The sequence below is a fragment of the Carassius gibelio genome, chromosome A8 (genome assembly GCF_023724105.1).
Source record: "Carassius gibelio isolate Cgi1373 ecotype wild population from Czech Republic chromosome A8, carGib1.2-hapl.c, whole genome shotgun sequence".
Lineage (NCBI taxonomy): Eukaryota > Metazoa > Chordata > Actinopteri > Cypriniformes > Cyprinidae > Carassius > Carassius gibelio.
The window spans coordinates 11,128,340-11,150,872 of NC_068378.1; the positions used below are offsets into that span (position 1 = coordinate 11,128,340).

General features: G+C 40.3%; 1 protein-coding gene and 1 long non-coding RNA gene across 4 annotated transcripts in view; both read right to left on the reverse strand.

Annotated features, from left to right (window-relative positions):
• Positions 1–306: 306 nt before the first annotated feature.
• LOC128018446 (uncharacterized) lies at positions 307–2,892 on the reverse strand. The gene is made up of 2 exons (XR_008184877.1): positions 2,325–2,892; positions 307–1,077 (listed from the first exon to the last, which is right to left on the reverse strand). It is a non-coding gene; the product is annotated as an uncharacterized LOC128018446 (long non-coding RNA).
• A 7,184-nt stretch (positions 2,893–10,076) lies between these two features.
• LOC128018438 (globoside alpha-1,3-N-acetylgalactosaminyltransferase 1-like) overlaps positions 10,077–22,533 on the reverse strand; it is a 113,360-nt gene continuing 100,903 nt past the window's right edge. The window contains exons 1-7 of one of the 3 annotated variants that reach the window (XM_052603932.1): positions 13,382–13,855; positions 12,711–12,740; positions 12,567–12,602; positions 12,371–12,415; positions 12,083–12,115; positions 11,856–11,990; positions 10,077–11,709 (exon numbers count right to left, since the gene is read on the reverse strand). In XM_052603932.1, the coding sequence (XP_052459892.1) occupies positions 11,019–11,709; positions 11,856–11,990; positions 12,083–12,115; positions 12,371–12,415; positions 12,567–12,602; positions 12,711–12,740; positions 13,382–13,458 (1,047 nt within the window). In that variant the 5' untranslated portion in view covers positions 13,459–13,855 and the 3' untranslated portion in view covers positions 10,077–11,018. Of the gene's footprint in view, positions 11,710–11,855; positions 11,994–12,082; positions 12,116–12,370; positions 12,416–12,566; positions 12,603–12,710; positions 12,741–13,381; positions 13,856–22,533 lie in introns of those variants that run through there. The other 2 variants (XM_052603930.1, XM_052603931.1) reach the window with 2 other exon arrangements.

A 22,533-nucleotide genomic window follows, 5' to 3' on the forward strand; every position in this document is an offset into this window, starting at 1 on the left:
GTGACCCTGATAGAATCTAACCTGCCTTCCGTTTCCACTATACTCTCTCTCACATACATACTGTATATATTACAGCAACTATTAAATAGTTTTCCCTATTTGAATAATTCTGTTTCTGATGGTTAGTAACTTGACTTGGAAAAGGTCCCTGCAGAGACTTATACTGTGACGCAGAAGATAACTGCCGATGACAGTAAACATGATTTTAAATGCGTTGTAATTTCTGTACCATAACTTGCTAATAATGTGTGTCATTAGCCCTTCATGTTGTTGTGGTTGTAACAGAATACCACAGGAGGCTGAGGATAACAGAGACAGTTTATTTAGGCACAAGCAGAGGAGCAGGTAGTGCTGGGTAAAGTGATGGAGTAGGAGGCAGTGAAGAATGGATCCGTTGAAGAGGGTTAGAGACGATGGAGGAGGAGGGTGTGCAACACACAGGATGAAGATGGAGAGCTTCTGGAGATCGCTGGAGAGAGCTAAATAGAGAGAGTAAGTCCTTAGAGTTAGCATACATGAAAGACCTTGTTGTGAACAAGACCAGACGCTGACGGCTTTGCCAGGTTCTGTGGAGGGAGAAACAGAGGGATGGTGAGGCTTAAGGAGGGACACATGGAAGGTGGGGTGAATCCGGTACTCTTGAGGTAGTTGAAGTATGAAAGTGACCGGATTTAACTGCTCTAGGATGATGAATGGGCCAATGAATCTGGGACTCCACTTGCGGCAGGGCAAGGCGGATGTCCCGGGTGGACAGCCAGACCTTCTGAAAGGGCTGCTATTCAGGGGCCTCGGATCGGCGATGGTCGACTGTCATCCTCCACCTGCGTAGGGCCCATTGGAGTTGGTGGAACCAGTAGTCGATGGAGGGTTCGTCCGAGGGTTCTCCTGACCATGGAAAAAGTGGAGGCTGGTAGCAGAGCATGCACTGGATCCAGTGGTAGGTTGTCGCAGGGAGTTGGGTTAAGTGATAGAGTAGGAGGCAGTGAAGAATGGATCCGTTGAAGAGGGGTAGAGATGCTGGAGGAGGAGGGTGTACCACACACACGCACAATGAAGACTGGGAGCTTTTGGAGATCACTGGAGAGAGGGAAGTAGCAATAGCGTTAGTCCTTAGAGTTAGCATACAGGTAAGACCTTGATACAAACTAGACCAGACGCTGACTGAGTGCGTGTTTGTGGTATTTGTAGTGCAGAGGTGATTGCTGGTGGATGAGGGTCAGGTGGGAGTGATTAGTATTCAGGTGAGGGCATGCGCTGTGATTGGAAGGAGGTGGAACCTGGCACGTCTGTAACAGTTGTAACCTTTTAGAGATTTTACAGAAACCTCACAACTATTACAAGTGTAATCTGTGAACATCTTTGCATTGTGCAACTCTCAACATTTCACGCTGACCTTGGTTTTATATGCTCACAGTACTTATCTGTAAGAAATCTTCAAAAATAACAAGAAATATATTGAGTACTAAGTATTATATCTATAGTTTTGAACCCTATCTGTGTCACCTGTGAATCCCTATCAGAGAGTCCTCATCAATGCTTCAATTACAGGATTTTAATTTAGAAGGATGATTTAAACTGTCATGAAACAGAAGATGTGAAACTTTTTTTCCCTTGGTGTAGATTACAAGATTACAGGGATACATGAATTCTCAAATGACACACTCCAGACACTGTTTTTTCATGCACCATTTTAAGGTCTAACAGGTCAATGGGTTTAGTCACCAGCTTTTAAAATACTTTTAACATATTAAATATTTGCTTAACCATACACAGATATGAAGGGTAACCAACAGAAATAATTTATTAAAAAGTGATTAAATGTGATTTAGATACAGGGTTTTAATGAAGGATAATAAGCTGACACCAACGATTATGTATATAAAAACTGATTAAAAACACTGCACACTGAGTCGAAGTTCAGTAAAGTTGATAAATTAATCGAACTTACCTAAGCTAAACTCCTGAGTTCTTAAACCACAAATGACACATCTTTCTAATAAAAGTATCGTAGACAACCATCTAACGAGTTAATTTACCTCAAAGCCCGCCTGTTTTTCCCTCAGCGACAAAATAGCAGTTAGCTTAACTTACATGGTACCAAAACCTACAGCTACAAAATGATGTGGTAAGATACTAGCAAAAACAACAACATCAGCAAAAAATATACAATACCATCAAATGGAACCTAAATTCGAAACTTTTGGATTATTTTAAATGACTAACGGCACTGGTTTGAAATGCTAGTTTAACGATTAAAAAAACTCAAATATAGTAGAAATAACGTTGGTAATGACCAAAATTTGAAAACATGACTATTTATTTACCTGCTTATTTTCGCCTCACATCTGTTGTGTTCTTGTATTACTGATTCACCAGAAGAAAGCACTATAGTTGGTACCTATAAAAGGTATAGAAGAACAATTCAATATGAGTAACCATGTGGCATGCAGGCTGTGTTTGTTGCTGGCCTATGATGCTAATAAATCTTTTAATTGTAACTTCTGGAATCTGACTCTTCATGCTTACCTGGACTTGAAACACTACAACATCTGAAAATTGACCATAAAACTGAAGGTCGAGTGATTCCTTCTGCACGCGCAGCAGCTCAACTCAGTGGCATGTCCACAAGGGTGACGGGGTGGCAGCTGCCATCCTAAAAATGAGCTTTGTTGCCACTCCAAGGAATAGGCTACATAAATGTTTATTCAAATTAACATATAAATATTTGTAAACATTCCCCTGGAAATCATGACATGTTCATGTTGTGGGTCAAGACAGAAACCGCACACACAATGCAGGATGAGAATTACCAAAACCTTCATTAAACCAAACATAATGTCAAATACACAGCCAATATCAATGTAGAAAAAGAAACTGGTGGAGTTTGCAGAAAACGTCTCCGGTTACTATCGTAACCTCGGTTCCCTGAGAGGCGGGAACGAGACATTACGTCAGCTAAGACGTATATGGGAACTTTTCCACTTTCACTGAAATCTTATTGGCTAACGCCAGCTGGGGACAGCTGGCCAATTGACGCGAAGCATGCAAATACTGGCGGGTAAGCATGCAGTATAAAATGCATGGGCGCGAAAATTACGTCAGAATAACGACTGAACGCTAGCACAGCTGATCAAACAGCGACCACGGCGGCTAACGTAATGTCTCGTTCCCGCCTCTCAGGGAACCGAGGTTACGATAGTAACCGGAGACGTTCCCTCTCGAGGCGGTAACTCAACATTACGTCAGCTAAGACGTATATGGGAACTGTATAAAATCCCGCCGTGAGAGCAGTGAAGATAAGCCCTGAACGGAGTCAATCACCCTCACACAAGCAGTACAGTTCTAGCCAATGGCCGTGTCGCTAAGAGTGCTTGCATCTGATAGGCGGAACTAGGCCAATGAGACATCTGCTCCGACCCTAACAAAATATGCATAACTTCAAGCAATAATCGAAATCTGCACTAACCAGGGCAGACACAAAGCAATAAGCACTCAAGCATGAGACTTAAACAGAGTCGACGGCGTTTGCGGTGACTTCTGCATAAACCATTTAAACCATAACACAGAGTTAGCAGCCATGGTAACTACTGTATAGCTGGTTATAACAGCTTTAATGAATAAAACTTAACTCACCGAAAAACATGTGACGCTACAGAGGGTACATCCAGCTTGTAAAACCTGGCGATTGTGTTCTGGGAAGACCAGCCAGCAGCAAAACATAAATACTGGACAGACATACCTCTAGACCAGGCCCATCAGGAAGCATTTATAATGTCCTCGCAGAATGAGCTCTGATGTTGAGGGGGTAATCCTTCCCCTGGCATTTGATAGCGTCCACGATCCAGTGAGAAAGTCTCTGTTTAGAAACAGCACTTCCCTTATTACATCCACCAAGCACACGAACAGCTGGTCCGACTGACGAAAGGCGGCCGAGCGATTCATATACATCCGTAAAACCCTAACAGGGTCCCGGCGCTCTGAGTATCAGCGTCGCGCGAGGCTGACGGCTCAACAGATAAGGCGGGCAGGGAAACAAAACGGTGTATTGAGTGACTTCGAAACGAAACCCGGTCTCGGCCGGAGAGTGACATTACAGTCGCCAGGCCCGAAACCAATGCAATATCGTTCACCAAACACTCACGAAATTCTCCAAGGCACTTCGCTGAGGCGAGAGCAAGAGGCAAGGCAGTCTTCAGGGAAGCTCCTTAACCGCAATCAAAGCTAATGGCTCGAACGGTAATAAGAGATAGAGCCCTCAAAACTAGAGCGAAATCCCACGGCGGCACGGAGGGCGGCCATGAAGTACACAATCTACTTGCTCCCCTGAGAAAACTGAATACCAGAGTGTGCTTACCGATCGTTTACCCGTAACCGGGGAACGAAAGCGGCAATAGCGGTCACATACACCTTCAGCGTGGATGGTTTCAAACTCCCGCTATCCAACTGTGCTGTAGAAAGCGCAAAACATCCGACACGGAACAGGTCCCCGGGTCAATATAAATGTTCTCGCACCATTTTGTGAAAACTCACCACTTCTGCGCGTAGCAGCGAATGTTTGATGATGCTCGCGTCTCAGTAAGTGTGTTTAGCACTCGTCAGTGTCCCGCTCATTAGGGTCCCCGCAGCGGCCACACATGAAGGTTCCACAGCTCGGGGCTGGGGTGCTATATTGTGCCATTCGCCTGAGACAGCAGGTCCTGCTTGAGGGGGATTCACCATGGGGGAGCCATCAGTAACTCTCTCAGGTCCGCGAACCAGGGCTGATTCGGCCAGTTCGGGGCCACAAGTATAACTGATGCTTTCTCCTCCCTGATTTTGCACAACACAGGAATCTTCACAGGAGGGAATGTGTAAGCCTGGCTTCCGGCCAGCGCGATGTCAGAGCATCTCCCAGCAGGGGGGAGTGAGATAGCAAACGTGTTCTCGCTCGTGGCAAACAAATCCCCTTCCTCCCTCCCAAATCATTAGATCTGATCTTGGGTGAAGCCAACATCTCCTTGAGGAATCCCGTTCCTCAAAAGCATGCTCACTCCACGGTTCAAAGTACCGGGGATGTGCGACGCTCCTATGGAGATTAAGTGTCGGTCCGCCCACAACAGGAAACTCGCTGCCTGTTTGAATAGAGCTCTGGAGCGCACGCCGCCCTGGCGATTTATGTACGAGACCACAGACGTGTTGTCGGTTTGAATCAGTACATGTTTCCGCTCCAATTTCGACCGAAAGGCTTGCAGGGATATTAGGACACCGCTTCCATTATTCCAAACGGTTTATGTGTCACCTTCTCTGTGACTCCGACCACAGGCCCAGACGCACTGCTCTCCAGCCTAGATCGCGTTCGCAGAGAAAAGAACTCCTGGGCTGAACATATCCGGGCTGTTCCACGGTCTCAGAGTGCTGACGCAACTGTGAATGACCGTAAGTGCTTGTTGACCGAAGACCACGCCCTCGGCGGAACTCGAGTTACAGCCAAAACTGTAGCGGCCGCAATGTAGCAGACCCAGATGGCACACTGAAGAAGCCGCCGCCATCAGTCCCAGAAGCCTCTGAAATTCCCTCAGTGCAAACGACCTGCCCAGTCAGAAACAGCGCAGAGTCGATGAAATGCTCTAGAGAGAGATGGGCTTGTATCGCCATCGAGTCCAAACATATTCCACGATATGTTACAGTCCGACTCGTAAAAACACGCTCTTCTGCATATTCACACGCAGTCCCAGCGTATCCAAACGGCGTAGCATTGTTTCCACGTGACTGATAGCACATCTCTTGAGTGGGCTAAAATCAGCCAATCGTCCAGATAATTCAACATGCGCATTCCGCTCGATCTGAGGGGAAATTTCGCTCTATCGCTCTCTCTTGAGCAGACTGAGAACTTCCTGTCGCAGAACAGGACGGTTTTGGGGCAAAGTCAGTGACGGGACCACGCCATTGAAGCGGGGAGGTCTGCGTTTGAATTGGAGAGAATATCCGTCGTGAATTATTCCCAGTATCCACGGTGAAACGCCCGGGATAGCCCTCTTACCGTCCATGAGATGACACGGCGGACGCGTTACGTCTACAGCCACTGATGGCTTCTTTTAATCAGGGCCCCACCCCCGCGAGGCTGGAAGCACTGGCGGGAGGGCGGCGCGTCGCGAATTGGTGTGACACTCTTGCGCCATCCTGAGGCCATTATAATCATGGACTGTGGCTCTGCGCTGTTTGAGACAGGGCGAGTGACACAACGTTGGGTGCAAGAATTTGTATTTATGCTTCTTTAGTACAATTTTTCTCACAAAAACATCATTTAAACACATATAGCAAACGTCACCCATAGTGATGTGGGGGACATGATGCATGTGTCTTTGTGGTGTTGGCACTCTCGCTCCTTCGCGAGGCCATTATAATAATAGGTTGTGGCTCTGCACTGTTCTGAGACAGGGCGAGTGACACAGAGATGAGTGTAAGAGGAAGTAAAGCATGCTTTTAACATGCAACATGTAACATGCTTTTATTGTGGAACTCACACAAACAGCATTCAAACAGACATAGCAATCGTCGCCCGAAGAAACAAGGGGGACATGATGCATCTGAACATTGAGGGTGACACCGTGTTTATGTGGTGTTGGCACTCTTGCGAGGCCAGTATAATCATGGGTTGTGGCTCTGCACTGTTCTGAGACAGGGCGAGTGACACAGAGATGAGTGTAAGAGGAAGTAAAGCTCTTTTGTTGATTGTAACATGCTTTTATTGTGGAACTCACACAAACAGCATTCAAACAGACGTAGCAATCGTCGCCCGAAGAAACATGGGGGACATGATGCATCTGAACATTGAGGGTGACACCGTGTTTATGTGGTGTTGGCACTCTCGCGAGGCCAGTATAATCATGGGTTGAGGCTCTGCACTGTTCTGAGACAGGGCGAGTGACACAGAGATGAGTGTAAGAGGCAGTAAAGCTCTTTCGCTGATTGTATACCTGCTTTTATTGTGGAACTCACACAAACAGCATTCAAACAGACATAGCAATCGTCGCCCGAAGGAAATGGGGGACATGATGCATATGAACATGGCGCTTGGGGGCGGGGCCGCCCGCTCACTCACTCTTTCACCGTCAGGGAGACGGCTCGTATGGCGCGCTGGCTCTCTCGCGGCGCGGGGTCCTCAACTGACCCTGACGTTACCTTCTAGGCTCTTACCACTGCTGGTTTCGGCAGAAATGAGCGTCGGGTTCAGAGCGGGGTGCCACTGCGGGTTATTTTAGCTGGTTTCAGAGCCTGGCCCGTTGCATAAGAATCTCGCTGAAGAAGACTGGGGTGAGCGACGGGGTATCACATGGCTCATACTTTGGCGCGCTTTCTGCGTCTCTGAGAATAGCTCCATGACGTCACCAAAGAGGCCGGAGGGAGCAACTGGAACGTTTAGGAGCGGCCTACGGTCCGCGCCTTTCAGGACAGCTAGGGTAAGCCATAGGTGCCTGTAAAGATGACCATGAGCTCCGTGAAACAGCTGAGCAGAGCGCTTAGTAGCAATCAGCGCGAGATCAGTTGCCGTGTGCAGATCCTGATGACGTCAGCGCTACTGTGCCGCCATTTGCCTGAAACACCTTGAGTATTGCCCTGGCATGAAGAGCAGAAGCTGCACTCGCTCTATCTAGACTGTGGTCCGGACCAAAAGCAGAGGGAGACGAGCACAGGTGTGTGGTAACAGTCTCCTAGACGGGGGGGGGAGGGTTTCCGTCCCGTCCACGTGCGTGATATGGCCTTCGTAGCAGAGTGGGTGCGCGCCGATTGGGGTGAAGCCCACGATTTCACCACGAGCTCTTGCATGCCTAAATGCCATCTGGTAGCAGCTCGACTGGAGGAGCCACGAGTCTAGTTACCTATCACAGGCTCGTCATGTGCATTGCAAGCGAGACTCAGCTCCGTGACGACCTTTCCGAAGACCCTGACGAGCTTCTCCTAGAGGTCTCAGGGCCCTCTTGGTCGGGGCGGTCCCACTGAGAGGCCCAAACCTTTTTCAACGTCGAAGCGACATGGAGTCGTTTTCCTCGCCAGCTCCGAAGAGGACGAAGTTCGCGGAAGCTATAGTCCACCACGCCGACGGGGCCTCATTCCCGCCGTCCTCCGAGCCACTCTGGCTCTGAGGGCGCGCACTGGCAGCTCGGTACAGTGGGCGCAAGTGTGGTCCGTGTGAGAATCCCAGGCAGGTCACACAGAACTGGTGAAGGTCTGAATCTAGCATTAGCAGCCATCGGATGCGGAGAGGAAAAACAGGGTGAGTAGTCCTCTATTGCAACTTCCACGATGACTTAGATAAGACTTCTAGCATGAAGAAAGAGATTCTGACGTAATTTTCGCGCCCATGCATTTTATACTGCACGCTTACCCGCCAGTATTTGCATGCTTCGCGTCAGCTGGCCAGCATTTCAGTGAAAGTGGAGAAGGGAAGAGTTCCCATATACGTCTTAGCTGACGTAATGTCTCGTTCCCGCCTCGAGAGGGAACAATTGAATTTAACCTTTTTATGGATTTTCTAAATGTATGTACACTGAGGAAGAAGATAGCACTTTTCATGATTTGGTAAGCAATTATTAAACAATTATACAGTTAAGTAAGATGAAAATCACCACAGTCTTACCGGGGAAGACGTAGAACAAGAATCTAATGGAGTTTGCAGAAAACAATTTGATTACAAGTTTTAGAATGATTGCAATTATTTAAGAATGATACAGTACCATAAAATGAAAATCACATCAGTGGTACTTGGGTTACATGTAGAACAAGCGTGTGGTGGGGTTTGCAGAAAACAATTTGATTTAAATATTTTATGAATTTAAAATATGACTGTATAATGAAAAATATAAAAAATTTCATGATTTTGGCATGCAATTATTATAGAATGATACAGTAAAATGATATGAAAATCAACACAGTGGTACTTGGGCACATGTAGAACAAGAGACTGGTGAAGTTCAGCAAAAGATCTACATGTATGTGATGTTTGTTCTTTGGTGACTAGCGTGACTTGATATGTATTGAGTTACAATTACTCAATCTCAACATGCTTGATTAGCCTACATGTAGAGTTACTACAAGTTACTAAAACTTTTACAGTAAGTAATTGAATAACTCAATAGGCCTACATAGATACTTTGATACTTTATCTAACAATGCCGTGGGGAGGAAAAAAACTGTTACTTTAAGCATATGTACAGTATAAACCCAAATAGGAAATAAAACAATTATTGAATAAGCATGCATCTTATTCTGTGTTCCAAACTCATGAAACATTGGTGCCTCATGTTTTTGTGTTCTAAAACAAGCAATTAACAAATAAATCAGTTAAATGTATGTGCATGTTTTTGTGAAAAAAAAAAAAAAAAAAAAAACCTCCTTTGTAATTGTTTTCACAACATTTAAGAACAGGGATTTGGGATTTTCCTTAGTTTTCAGTTATAATAATCAAAATTAAAAGAAATAAACATTGGAACTATAACAGTCTGTGTGTAATGAATGAATAAAATATACAAGTTTCACTTTTTGAATGGAATTAGTGAAATAAATAAACTTTTTGATGATATTCTATTTATATGACCAGCACCTTTAAAGCACACTGATTTTGCGTCTTATGTGGAAAACATCAAATATCAAAGTTTTTGATATTTCTTAAATATTTTTGTGGTGTTATGCACATTGACATGTTTTTCATGTGATTTTACATGGGATATGTACATTTACAGTCTCATTTTACAATTTTAAACTCTATTTCTAAATTACATGAAAAAAAAAAATGTCCCGTTCTTCGTGATCCCATGTTTTAAACTTTAGTTAGGTTGTAATGTGGTTGTTAGAGTATAAATAATATCTGTAAAATTCTAAAGCTCAAAGTTCAATGCCAGGCGAGATATTTTATTTACAGATAAGTGAATTGTGTGAAAAATACTGTGGTTTTTACACGCAAAACATGAACACGTTATATTGCACACTGTAAACACAATCAAAGCTTCAAAAAAGCACAAAAAACAGGACCTTTAAAATTCCGTAAAATAACAGTTTTCTTGCCAAAAGTGTAAGTGCGGAAAAATGGAAATCAGAAGAATGCAGATCATATTTATTTTGCTTTAGCATGAAGCTGCAGTTTCAAAACTTGAATTACACTTATGAGTAACAGTAAAATGCTGCATGCCTTTATATCAGGGATAGGCAACTTCGGTTCTGGAGGGCCACTGTCCTGCAGAGTTTAGCTCCAGCCCTAATTAAACACACCTAAACAAGGCAATCAGTGTTTTCCGGATTACTAGATAGATACAGGCAGATGAGTTTTTATGAGGGCTGAAGCTAAACTCTGCAGGATAGTGGCCATCCAGGACCGGAGTTGCCTATCCCTGCTTTACATGCTTACATCCTAAAATGTTTACAAACCTTTACAAAGCTTCTCTTGCACATGCAAAGTTAATTTACGCTTACAGTCTTTTGTACACTTCCACAACTCTTACCCTTGCGAGTGCAAATCTTTTTGCCATTAAATTAACTTAATACTATTCATCACCCAAATGAAGATGGAATAAATGGCTGCTCATATTCCAGCATACGGCATCACTGAACAAGACTGAATAGTTTGTCCAGATTTTTTTTTCTTCTCTCATGCGCATTCATTAACAGAAATATATATTAGCAGAACCCTGTTTGTTTTACATGTAATTTCTAACAAACCATACTACAGATGTCAGATTTAAGTTGAACCATGGTCCCAGTGTGTGGAGAACCGAACAGTTTGATTTTTTTCAGCGAACCATCCCACCCCTACTCCCTACAGTTCTTTTTTTAGTTATTTTAACTCTTGTGTAACTATAACTAACCATTTGTCAGTACAACATACTATTCCCATTTCACTTTACTTTGTTGATTTTTTTTAAGCCAATCAGTACAAGAAAGCCTAACTAATTAGATTTTACAGTGTACCTGTTTACAGATTCAAAGATTCACAATGTCTTACGGGAGGCCTGTGAGAACACACCAGTGTAGCTGAATACTGGTTGCTATGGATTTGGACGAACTTCAGCATAGTTTTTAGCTACATTAGAGAAGCGAATTACTTTTATTTGGTCTGCTTTTTCATTGATGTCCCTCCACATATATTCAGGAGAGAGCAGTTTACTAGGTTTGTTCAAAAGGAAATACTTGTTCAAGTGAGACTCCTCTTGCCATACTGCCTCAATGGAGTTTGCAGCATCAATGAGCAGCTTCTCCCTGCAGGTTTTGGTGAGTTGATGTACATCTTCTAATAAGCCACCAAATGCAGCACCAGCATAATAAAAATCACCTTCCCCAGCTGGAATGTATGCTTGAGACTCTGGTCTACGCTCATATGTGAATCGATCCCTTGGAGCATCAAAGAACCAAGGATGAATCACACCTACCAGACGACCCAAAGACTCCACACCCCAACGGCCATAGAACTTTGTATCTATGTCAAGGCAGAAAATATAGTCAGCTTTGTTGGCCAGTTCATTCTCTATTAGTTTTTCCAGTTTTTCCATCCTGCTCATACTGATGTCCTGCCATCTTTTCAAACTCTGAACCTTTAGAACTGTCAAATTACGTTTTTCACCCATCTTCACCTCAGGAATCGATTCTGGTTGATCTGTAAACAAGTAGTAATGCACTCGAAATCCAACAAAGTAATGCTGTTCTGCTGACTCCAGAAAATCTTTAACAAAACGCGTGTATCTAACAAACAGAGGAAACAAACACAGGGAGAAATATTATGGTTCATTTATGCTTTAATCATTACTATTTCCAGAATCAAGGAAAAAACAGAGGAGGGGAAATAAATGAGGATTATTAATAAGATGAGAGATATCATGAAGACTTACTTTCCCAAAGCGAAGACTGTGGTTGCTATGGTGAGATTGTGTTGTTTGTAGATAGAGTCGATCAGTATGGGGTCAAAGGTTCCCTCCCAAATGATTGGAGCTGACCATGGTGTCACAGAAGCAACATCCGTCCGACTTCTTTAAAAACACACATCCAGCGCTGTAATCATTTCATTCATGATTGGAAATGGTCTATAACTGGTTAATACTAAAAACATAATACTCACCCTACCAACACACTCGGCTGGTTGTACAACAAGCTGTAATAAAAATGAATAAGTAGAAAGAACAAAATACACATATAAAACATGGGTTTTCAAGTGTTTTTTTTTTTTTTTACTTTCTTATGTCCATCTATGAACCAAAGAGATCATCATTTAACTCTCACGGGTCATCTGATCAGAACCTCAAAAACAACCTTTAACCAAAAGTGTTCTTGTCTAGAGCAGTAGTCCTCATTAACTGTGGATCAGCTTAAAAATAAAGTAACTTTTAAGAAGAGGAAATTTACCCACCCTGGCAATGAGCGCAATCCAAAGGTCTTTTGCTTCCATTTTGGCCTGATATTAACAGAGTCAAACTCTTACTGATTTGAATTTGATTACGTTGTGTCACATTGCTTGTGTGTATATTGATGACTATGAGCAAATATGTGTGTGCTAATATTTTTTTGTGTGTGTGGAAGAGTGATGTATGTGTATACACACTCACTTGATGACGACTTGTTCTATTTTCTGCTGTTTGCAGCTTGAAACAGTAAAATATTAAATAATTAATTAATGCAAACTTCTCAAACCAAAAGATCAACATATACACTACATCTGCAACAAGTTTTTCTAACTGCACTAAACTCACCTGTTCTGGATATTATTCAGAAAAATGACCCTGTAAAGAAAGATATATTACTTTAGGAGAGATCTCTGTAAGTGCTAATCTTCTTTTTAGAGTTTTATATCTTATGCTTGTCATGTTTAAAAGAAAATCCAAAGTCAAGATTTGCTTGATACTCTAGGGTTGAAAATCAACCAAGATTTTTTGCTTTTCTGGTCATTCAGCAATCCTACAACCAGACTACTACAGTATAGAAACCACCCTTAGCCCCCGATCAAACAGAATATATATATATATATATATATATATATATATATATATATATATATATATATATATATATATATTATTATTATTTTTATTTTTTTTTGCAGTGAGACGTACCTTTAAAAAAAAAAATTCTATATGCGATTTGTCTAATTGGGGCCTTAATATGATATCTTGAGAATAAATTTGTTAATTTTTTTTCTCTCTCATTTTTAAAGGGGTCATAAAATGTAGTTCCAAAAATGTATATGTAAAAATAAATGCTTTAAATTAGAAGCAGAATAGAGTGGAAATATAAATACTTCATTTACTCCTCACGACCACATATCAAGCACAAGTTACCAACCTCTGAGAAATAATAATGCATTATTTTCACAAACCAGACACAAATGTAAACCATCTAATATTACTGAAGAATAATTACATACCCACTCAATACCATCCCAAAGAACAAAAGAATGATGAAAAAATTCTGCCGGAGCTGCATTATTCCTGAAATACTCATGTACACATTGATATGAAGTTCAAGACTGAAGTGTTAGTGAGAGGAATAAAGCAAGTGAGATGTAGATCAGGGGAGGAGCTTACAATTGACTCACATTATTATTTGAACTTCCTTTTACTGCTGTATATTTTAGTATGTGCAAAATGTGAAACTCATGAATACTTATTTGTGATTTTAAACTCATTAGATGTAAACAAACCAATAAATAAATAAATAAATAAATGTGTGATTTGAATTGAAAATAAACCTGGCTTACTGGCTTTTGACAGTGAAACAACCCTTAGCTCAAATATCAACAATTGGAGGGGAAAAAAAAGTTTAGAATAAATGGAAAAAAATGTGCCTGAAGGACAAAGAACAAAACCATTTACATATGAAAAACAAAAACATTTTATGCTGGCCCTAAGATGGTCATGTGCTGGTCTTAAAATGGTCAGTATATTTTTTATATTGGTCCCCCCATCCTGCCAAAAAAAAAAACCAACAACAACAACAACAAAATAATAATACATATTTATATATATTTATGTCATATAATAATATAATTTAATTTACTTGTGAATTTCATTTAATTTGTGTGTTTAACCTGTTAACTGTAACTCACGTTTTTGAAGATAGACATGAATGTGCATGATACAAACCTAAATTTTTATAATTCATGACTGAAAACATTTTGTAACATGATTTTGATGTGCCATTTACATGGTAACGCAATGTCTGATTTTAAAATGGGTTTTGAAGGATTAATTTTGAGATTTTATGTTTTCAAATGATATATAACTTCTGATGATTTCTAAAATGTGATAGAGAAAAAGGCAACGAGGAAGTCTTTTTTTTAAACAAAGGTCAAAGCTCCTTTTGTAATGTAGATTTCTGAGGTGCACTCTTGTCATAAATTCATCTATTACTTTTCCTACATAAAGATTAACAAAAAATATTGGTAAAATATATAGTTGGGAGTCTTAGACCTTTCCAACGATATATAGTTTGTCAAGATTAGATTAGATTTGATTGTAATATAGTATAGTCAACGTAGGCTTCCCGTATACGGGACGGGGTGACATTTATGTTTTTGCAGCTGAGCATTTACTATATGTAAAATTAAATAAAAATCTATATACTTTGAACAGTGCACATGTATGCATTTTATTTCATTAAAAAACTAACTTATCTTGAATGTAGTTACATAACCCTTTCATATTTTCTATAGCGGAAGTTGTCATAGTTGGGTAAACTTCCATAGTGGCGAATGAGAGACTACATTAAATATATGTTTTGTCACAACAGTGTTTCTACAAGAGGGAAAAAAAATATAAAGAATTTTATACGATTACAATGCTGATGACCATTAATCAATTTCGATCTCTTGATTCACTATCAATTCACATGAATAGGCCTACTGTACTTACTTTTCTTGGGTTAAATTCAGTATTTTCTTGCATGAATAGGGCTTGGGTGTCGTGACGTCATAACTTGGCGTGGCCGCCACGTTGATAGCCTCCTTTGCTGCTACTCGGACTACTGCGCAGTGTTTAGACATACTCCCTCTCATCCGTGTGTCTTAATTTGATTAGTTAAAAATCTATTTCAACCATGGTAAACCTTTGCTGTATTGTGGGGTGTAATAGCGCAACACATAATCGCCATGGGGAAAATAAAATGAAAATGGATTAACTTCACATCGCTTTCCTGCTTGGAGGCGCGACCACGGAGACCATAACATCTGAATATTAATTTATATAGCTTTAAGTCAACATTGAAAATAAGGGAAATTTCTTGGGTTACTGATCCAAAATACGGGAAATTTCAACATTAATCTTTTTGTTGCTATCCCTCTGCTGACAGCAAAAAATCGTACTACAAAACTGCTGCATTAAGTAACGTTAAGCGATTTGTGAAGCTAGGTCTAACTTGACTTTAGTTACAGATTGGCGTGAAATCGTGCTCTCACAACAACCACGCTACCTTAAAAAGCCCAACATCACGGTAAGGTTGCTTTCAAGTAAGCAAAACGATACTTTGAAAACATCTGTTTCGCTGGAAAGGCAAGGAGTAGAAACAGGACAACAACACAGAGACTTGACAGGTCCGATTGAAAGGCTAACAGGATATTTTACAATAAAATATTAAAATGGAAAGACAGCGGGAAAAGAGTTCAAATAAGTGAGAACCCCGGAATAAAACGGGAGGGTTGACAGCTACTAACTACACTTTTGAAACACATTGTTAAAAGTCCATGTGTGAAGGGTTGTTAGCACTAATGGTTACTAAACTAGCAGCTAGGTAGAGCGCAGCTTACCGGATTACTGTATACTGTTTGCCGCTGTTCCGGTTCCATGATTTGCAGCTCCTGAACCCATCCATTTGTGAACTGTACATGAGATTTCAATGACTTGTAGCTAAAAAAAATAGATAAGACTATCTCAAATATTGTTTCTATTTTAGTTTTAATGAAAAACCAGGGGACCCCCCAAGGTCGTTTTTTGGGACTTATGGGGGGTCCCTTGATGCTTATGGGGGGTCCCGGACACCAAATTCACTCAATTCGAACACTGCCTGCCATGTTTGAGGCACCATCATAACTCTGCCCACATAAAGCAGTCATGGGCAGAATGAGCCTCAACAGCACATCAGTTACCATCTTAGCAAGGCACTGGCCTGTTGTCTCTGATAAAATAGTATAAGACAGTTTTTCCTTCCTGCCACTGACTTGTTTGTTTTTCTATACACTGAGGATGTGGTTGGTATGGTTTTCTGCAGTGAGTCACTGAGATCTAAACTAAAAACTGTGCTCCTCTCCCCCGTGCTGGTGCTGGCAATATCATCTCCCCGTGCTGCAGATTCTGGCTCTCTCGCTGGTTCTGACCCTTCCTCTACTCTCACTGTTTTAGAACAGTCTGAATCCTAGAACAGAAAAACAAAACAAAAGAAAGACTTCTAAATTAACTATTTAGACTGATCATGTGGCTGATTATACAGTAAATTGGTGATCCAGTTGTGCTCATCTGATGAAAAGTCACACACACCTCCAAAACCATTGACAAAAGCTTGACACCACCATGAAGCTGTACATCTGACTGACCCTGGTGGTCTCCCTGTCCCTCAGTACTTCCTGTCTCCTTTGTCTGTGACACCATTACATTATTTCCATAAGCACCCATTCTTATAAAGATGCTTTACATTAATTAAGCCCAAATTCTGATGCAAATAACTTTAAATTGTTTACAAACTTTTTGTACTTACTTGCCATTTGTTGCACTGAAATTATATTATGTACTTTTTTCTTTTTTCTGACCAACAACACAAAGCCAAAGTTGTTTAAATGTGACCCTAGACCACGAAACGATTCTTAAAGGGATAGTTCACTTTCAAATAAAATTTTGGTATATTTTAGTTTACCTCAAGGGCAAACAATATGTAGGTGTCTTTGTTTCCGCAGTAGTTTCCATTTTTATATTTTTAGGTCAAACCGTTCTTGTCTGTGACTCATATAATGGAGGTCTATGGTCACCACCTCAAAGAGCATACACAGAAAAGTCCAAATTAAACAATTCCCCATCGTAAGTACACATTAATGACCTAAGACATGAACCGAGCGGTTTGTGTAAGAAAACGAACAGTATTTATATCGTTTTTACCTCTTGTACACAACCATGTCTAACTGATCTGAGGGCGCGCATGCTTCCTGATGTGACGTGTGCGCGCGCTCTGGCTTAGTCTGCGCAAGAGCGGAAAGCACCGGACGATCTCTCGAGCGTGTACGTCACTCATTGTTTACTGTTTACCACATGATACGCCGCCAATCTGCACTGTCTGAAATATAATGTGGTAATTGTAATTAATACATTTGTTTATAATACACCCTATAATCATTGCGATTATAATAAACACAACACATTACTCACTCTATTGACAGCGTGCCATTGGGTTCCTCTGGCATTGGATGTCGCCTCCAGTTTATACATGGCAAACAAAACACAACGTGCAAAACGCTGCGACTCAACAGCGGAGAAAACTCAGGATCTTCAGTGTGTGATGCGATTCTGTAGATGTCGTCATCGTCGTCTTGTAGTTGTGGCATTGCTATGTTCAATTCGTGACAACATGTGCTCTCCACTTCTGTTGGCATCTCACAACACTTGCTACTAAACACCACCAACTTTGAAGAGATCTCTGTCCCTCTGAGGCTTGAAGACATGCTGCTGCAGCGGATGCTTCCTCCATCGCTCCTGAGTACTTGATCTGTGTATTCTGGTTTAAATGAATATGGTTGTGAAAAAAATTCAACATTGTCTGTTTATATATTGAAATCATCTTCCATTGCATTTTCCTTTACATCTAAATATGTTTAGACCATAGACCGCCATTATATGAGTGATAGACAAGAACGGTTTGACCTTCAAATATCAAATTTAATTTTTGATCAGTAATATCCATTGCTAAGCATTTATTTGGGCAAATTCAAAGGTGATTTTCTCAGTATTTAGATTTTTTTGCACCCTCAGATTCCAGATTTTCAAATAGTCATATCTCGGCCAAATATTGTGCAATCCTAATCAACCATACATCAGCAGAAAGCTTATTCAGTTTTCAGATGTATACATCTCAATTTAAGAAAAAATTACACTTAAGACTTAAGGTTTTGTTTGGTCCAGGGTCACAATATGAATTAGGTTCAGAGGTCGTAATTATTAAATTATCTTGCACGCTCCACATAGCATTTTAGGTTTTCTCTGGGAATGAGGACATCGCTTACTTGGATATTTAAAGGGACACTAAGTAGGAATTACTCCCATCTAGTGGTGAAATTGTATTTTGCATTCAAACTAATTTTGCTCTCCAGCGCCTCGCTTTTTCAAATGCGCATTGCATCTACGGTAGGCGATATGTACCAAAGCTTTGACGGGATGTCTTCTAATAGCACTTCGTCGAGTTTTCCTTCAGGTGAACAGGTGTGTTATTTCAAACAAACAGCAACATGACCATAAACAAACGAATGTTACAGTATGAATTACTGACTGTGGAAAACATGAAATATTGTAATTAGTAGTTATGTCTTCTTTATTCGTTATATTTTCTGAATAATGTGCATTGTTAGATATAAAAAAAATATTGTAATATAGATTGTAACACTGACTTACCTGTCGAGAAGAAAACTGGCCACTTCAGCGTCTCTTTTGAAATCTTTATCCAGCATTTGCTCTTTCCACCTAGAAAAAGCTTCCCCGACATTAACTCTTGTTTTCTGTAATCTACGGTCACGTTTCCTTTTACGTTCTATTTTTGACTGTTTTGGTGACGATGTTTTCTTCTCCTGTGGCGCGGCATATGTATGGTCCATAATAAGAATGCAATCCAGACTTTTAAACTTGCCGGTGCAGTTTCAAGCGCCTCTCACTGCTCTGCACCTGCGTTTCTGGCTCTGACCGAAAACGCGTTGTGGAAACGCGTTGGCTTAGTACTTTTTGTCCCTCTCTGCTATTATAGTTTTGTAAGATGGCGGAACTACATGGAAGCCTCCATCGACCTACCCGTCCCATGTATATAAAGATAATAAATTCTTCATTTACGAGGATTAGTTTAAACATTGGCATAGGTATTTGTACACCATTTATGAATAAAAATATTGATTTTAGATAATAAAATACCTAAAAAGTTACTTATTGTCCCTTTAACTGCAGCAAGCCCACTGATCTCCCACTTAACATCTTTGAGCAAAAACAACAAGGTAAATATTAGTCTAATATCAGTTCACAAACAGGTTTATCACCATATTGTATTGTTTACACTGAATAAGAGTGGTGAGACACAACAATAAAGCCAGGCCCCATCAGGGATCTGGAAGGATGACCCAACTGCAGTGTGAGTAACAAGGGTTTATGGACAACAGACAGATACAAAAAGGTTGTGATGTGCACAGGTGAAACTACAACAGGAGCACAGTAAATAGAGACAGCAAGGGAAGGCCACTGGACTAACCTCAGACATCAACTGGAAGAATATTATAACAGCAGAGGTGGCAGCAACAACAGGCTGGTGGAGAGACCAGAACAAGCTATCAAAGAGCGGAACTCAGATACTTGTTGACCATTAACTTGAGGCACCCCAGATGCAAAACATCAAAACACAGGTCAGGAACTCTAACACAAGAGTAAACAAGGCTCCACAGGAACAAAAATTTCTCCCAATTATTAAAAATTATTCATCCTGTGGCTTCATAGTGACCACCTTACTGGTGGTCCTGATCAGAGGATTGACTTCTTTGGATCGCCTCTTGAGGGGGGCTCCAAAGCGGGAACCATGGTGAGTATGATCCATTCTCTCTCTCTCTCTCTCTCTCTCTCTCTCTCTCTCTCTCTCTCTCTCTCTGTGTGTGTATGTATATATATATATATATATATACATGTGTGTGTGTGTGTATTAATATGCTGGTGGTTATGTGTGTATAATCCTTCTGTGAGATTTCTTTGCAGTGTTTTTTTTTCTGGGAGCTGTGTCCTTGCCAGGATTTTTATACTGCCTAAAATATCCAGGTTTTGGCTGTTTGCGCTGTGCAGATCGATCATTGTCTGACATTCATAAGAGCTAAAGAGAGCAGAACAGACGGCTCCTTATACATTCAAATCACTCTTTTGGTACTTTGGTGTCATACAATGATCGGTGCGCAGCGACGCTTCAAGTTGAATGAACGAGCAAACACCAAACATGTATGTTTGCATTGATTTGATCATTCTCTGTAGATCTCACCTTCTCACATGCCACAATTGGTCGATTATGTACCATATCTGCATGTTATTGGTCAAACTACTTTGGATGTTTTAGACAATATAGAAATCCTGGCAAAGACGAATCCTGGGAAAATAGCTCATATGGTCACCCTAGACCTGTGGGTTTCTGTCCTTTCTACACTGTAAAAAATTTACCGTAAAATTTACAGTAACTTACTGGCAACAATTAGCCAGTAAGTTACTGTGAACACGTTTTACAGTAAGGGTACTGTAATTCTATTTACAGTATTTTATGTATACACTGTGAAATCAAAAACAATTAAATACTGTGATTTTAGTTGTATTTACAGTAACTTACTGGCTAATTGTTGCCAGTAAGTTACTGTGAATATGTTTTACAGTAAGGGTACTGTACTTCCACTTACAGTATTTTATGTATACACTGTGAAATCAAAAACAATTAAATACTGTGATTTTAGTTGTATTTACAGTAACTTACTGGCTAATTGTTGCCAGTAAGTTACTGTGAATACGTTTTACAGTAAGGGTACTGTACTTCCATTTACAGTATTTTGTGTATTCACTGTAAAATAAAAAAAACAATGAAACACTGTGATTTTAGTTGTATTTACATACAAAAAAACAGTTAAGCACTGTTTTTATGTATTGTATGCAATACAGTACTATAAGCAGTAGATAACAGTTAATCACTGTAAATTCAGTTTCTCACTGTACAATTTAAATACTGTATCACTGTGACTTAATATTAGCCATCATTAAAAGAATCACCCATATTCTTAAACCCTGCAATCAACTGCAGACAATAAGAAAATTGTTAACAGTTATTTATTTAAAAACATTTGGTGAACAGGAATGACAAAACAGGTACAACATAAAGGGATAATTGACACTGGACAACATGCCATTATGCCATCCAAAGTTAACGAACATTCTGTGTTTGTAATTTTTAATGGCGTGAAGTCTATTATCTGCGTATTCTACTGTTGCTAAATTTAATTACTGACTTAAGAAAATTTTACAAAACGAGGCTATTTCATTACAAGTTTTGTAAAGTTACAGAGCAAACTGTTACTAGTTCATTCACTAGTTCCACATGACTGGTTGCTATGGCAGAACTATAACGCAAATTGATACAACACGGTCAAAATATTTAACTACTTTGAAGCTTTTTAAATAACTGATTATTACCACATTCTAAAGAGTAATAAATAACACTATGGCAATACTGAAATAAAATAAAACATTGAACATTTAAAAAAAAAAATAAAAAAAAATAACATTTGCATGAACATTTAAAACAGAAAGGAAAATAAACTTCCCCTGCCACTATGGCCTCTTGCATGCCCTGACCTTGGAGACCTAGAATCCTAGTTGGAGCCCTGAAATTAAAGAAGAAAACACATTAGATCAGCTGAATGGTTTCGAAAATGGTAAAACTAAACGGTTTAACTCTGGGGGAGTTGTAAAATGAGCCTATTTCCAAAAAAAGTGGAGTGTTCTTTTAACAAATACAACTTTTTATTTTAATAATGTAGGCTACTAGTAAATAGTGAAATTAACATTTAGAAAGATTAATAAATGCTGTAGAAGTGCAGTTTATTATTAGTTAAATGTTAACTAATGTAGTTAACCAGTTTAATAAATCGAACCATATTGTAAAGTGTTACCAATTTGTTATACACCGATTCAGACGACTCGCGAGTTCAGTGTTGGACAGATCAGTTGTTTTAACCATTCATTAAATGTAATCGGTTCAAATGAGTCATTAGTTCGAGAATCGGACGTGTCAGTAGCGGACTATGGCACGCGCTTTATTATCCCGGGAGTTTAGGACATTGCACAAGATTTTTGTCAACACAGGAAACATTTCATCACTGGATAGTTTTTTGTTTGTTTATTGAAAGTGTTTATATTTCAGGTGATGCAGAACAATTTTCAGAGTACATAAGGCAACGTTTTCTTTAGCACAATTCACACGGTAATTCAGCGGTAATTCAGGGGAAACAAAATCTCTGAATGCTCGACATGAACTTCGGTCTTCCGATCTTTTACCATCATGTCAATTCTCAATTGATTTTGATTAATATTTAGATTTACATTTATGCATTTAGCAGATGCTTTTATCCAAAGCGACTTGCAGTGCATTCAGGCTAACATTTATTTCCTAACATGTGTTCCCCTGGGAATTGAACCCATAACCTTTTGCGCTGCTAACGCAATGCTCTACACCACTGAGCCACAGGAACATGCCTGAGGGAGCGAGAGAGAGCAAGACAGTTTGACGACTGTGAGAGTGCGTGCGCGGCCAGGGCTCTCTGCTCGTTCT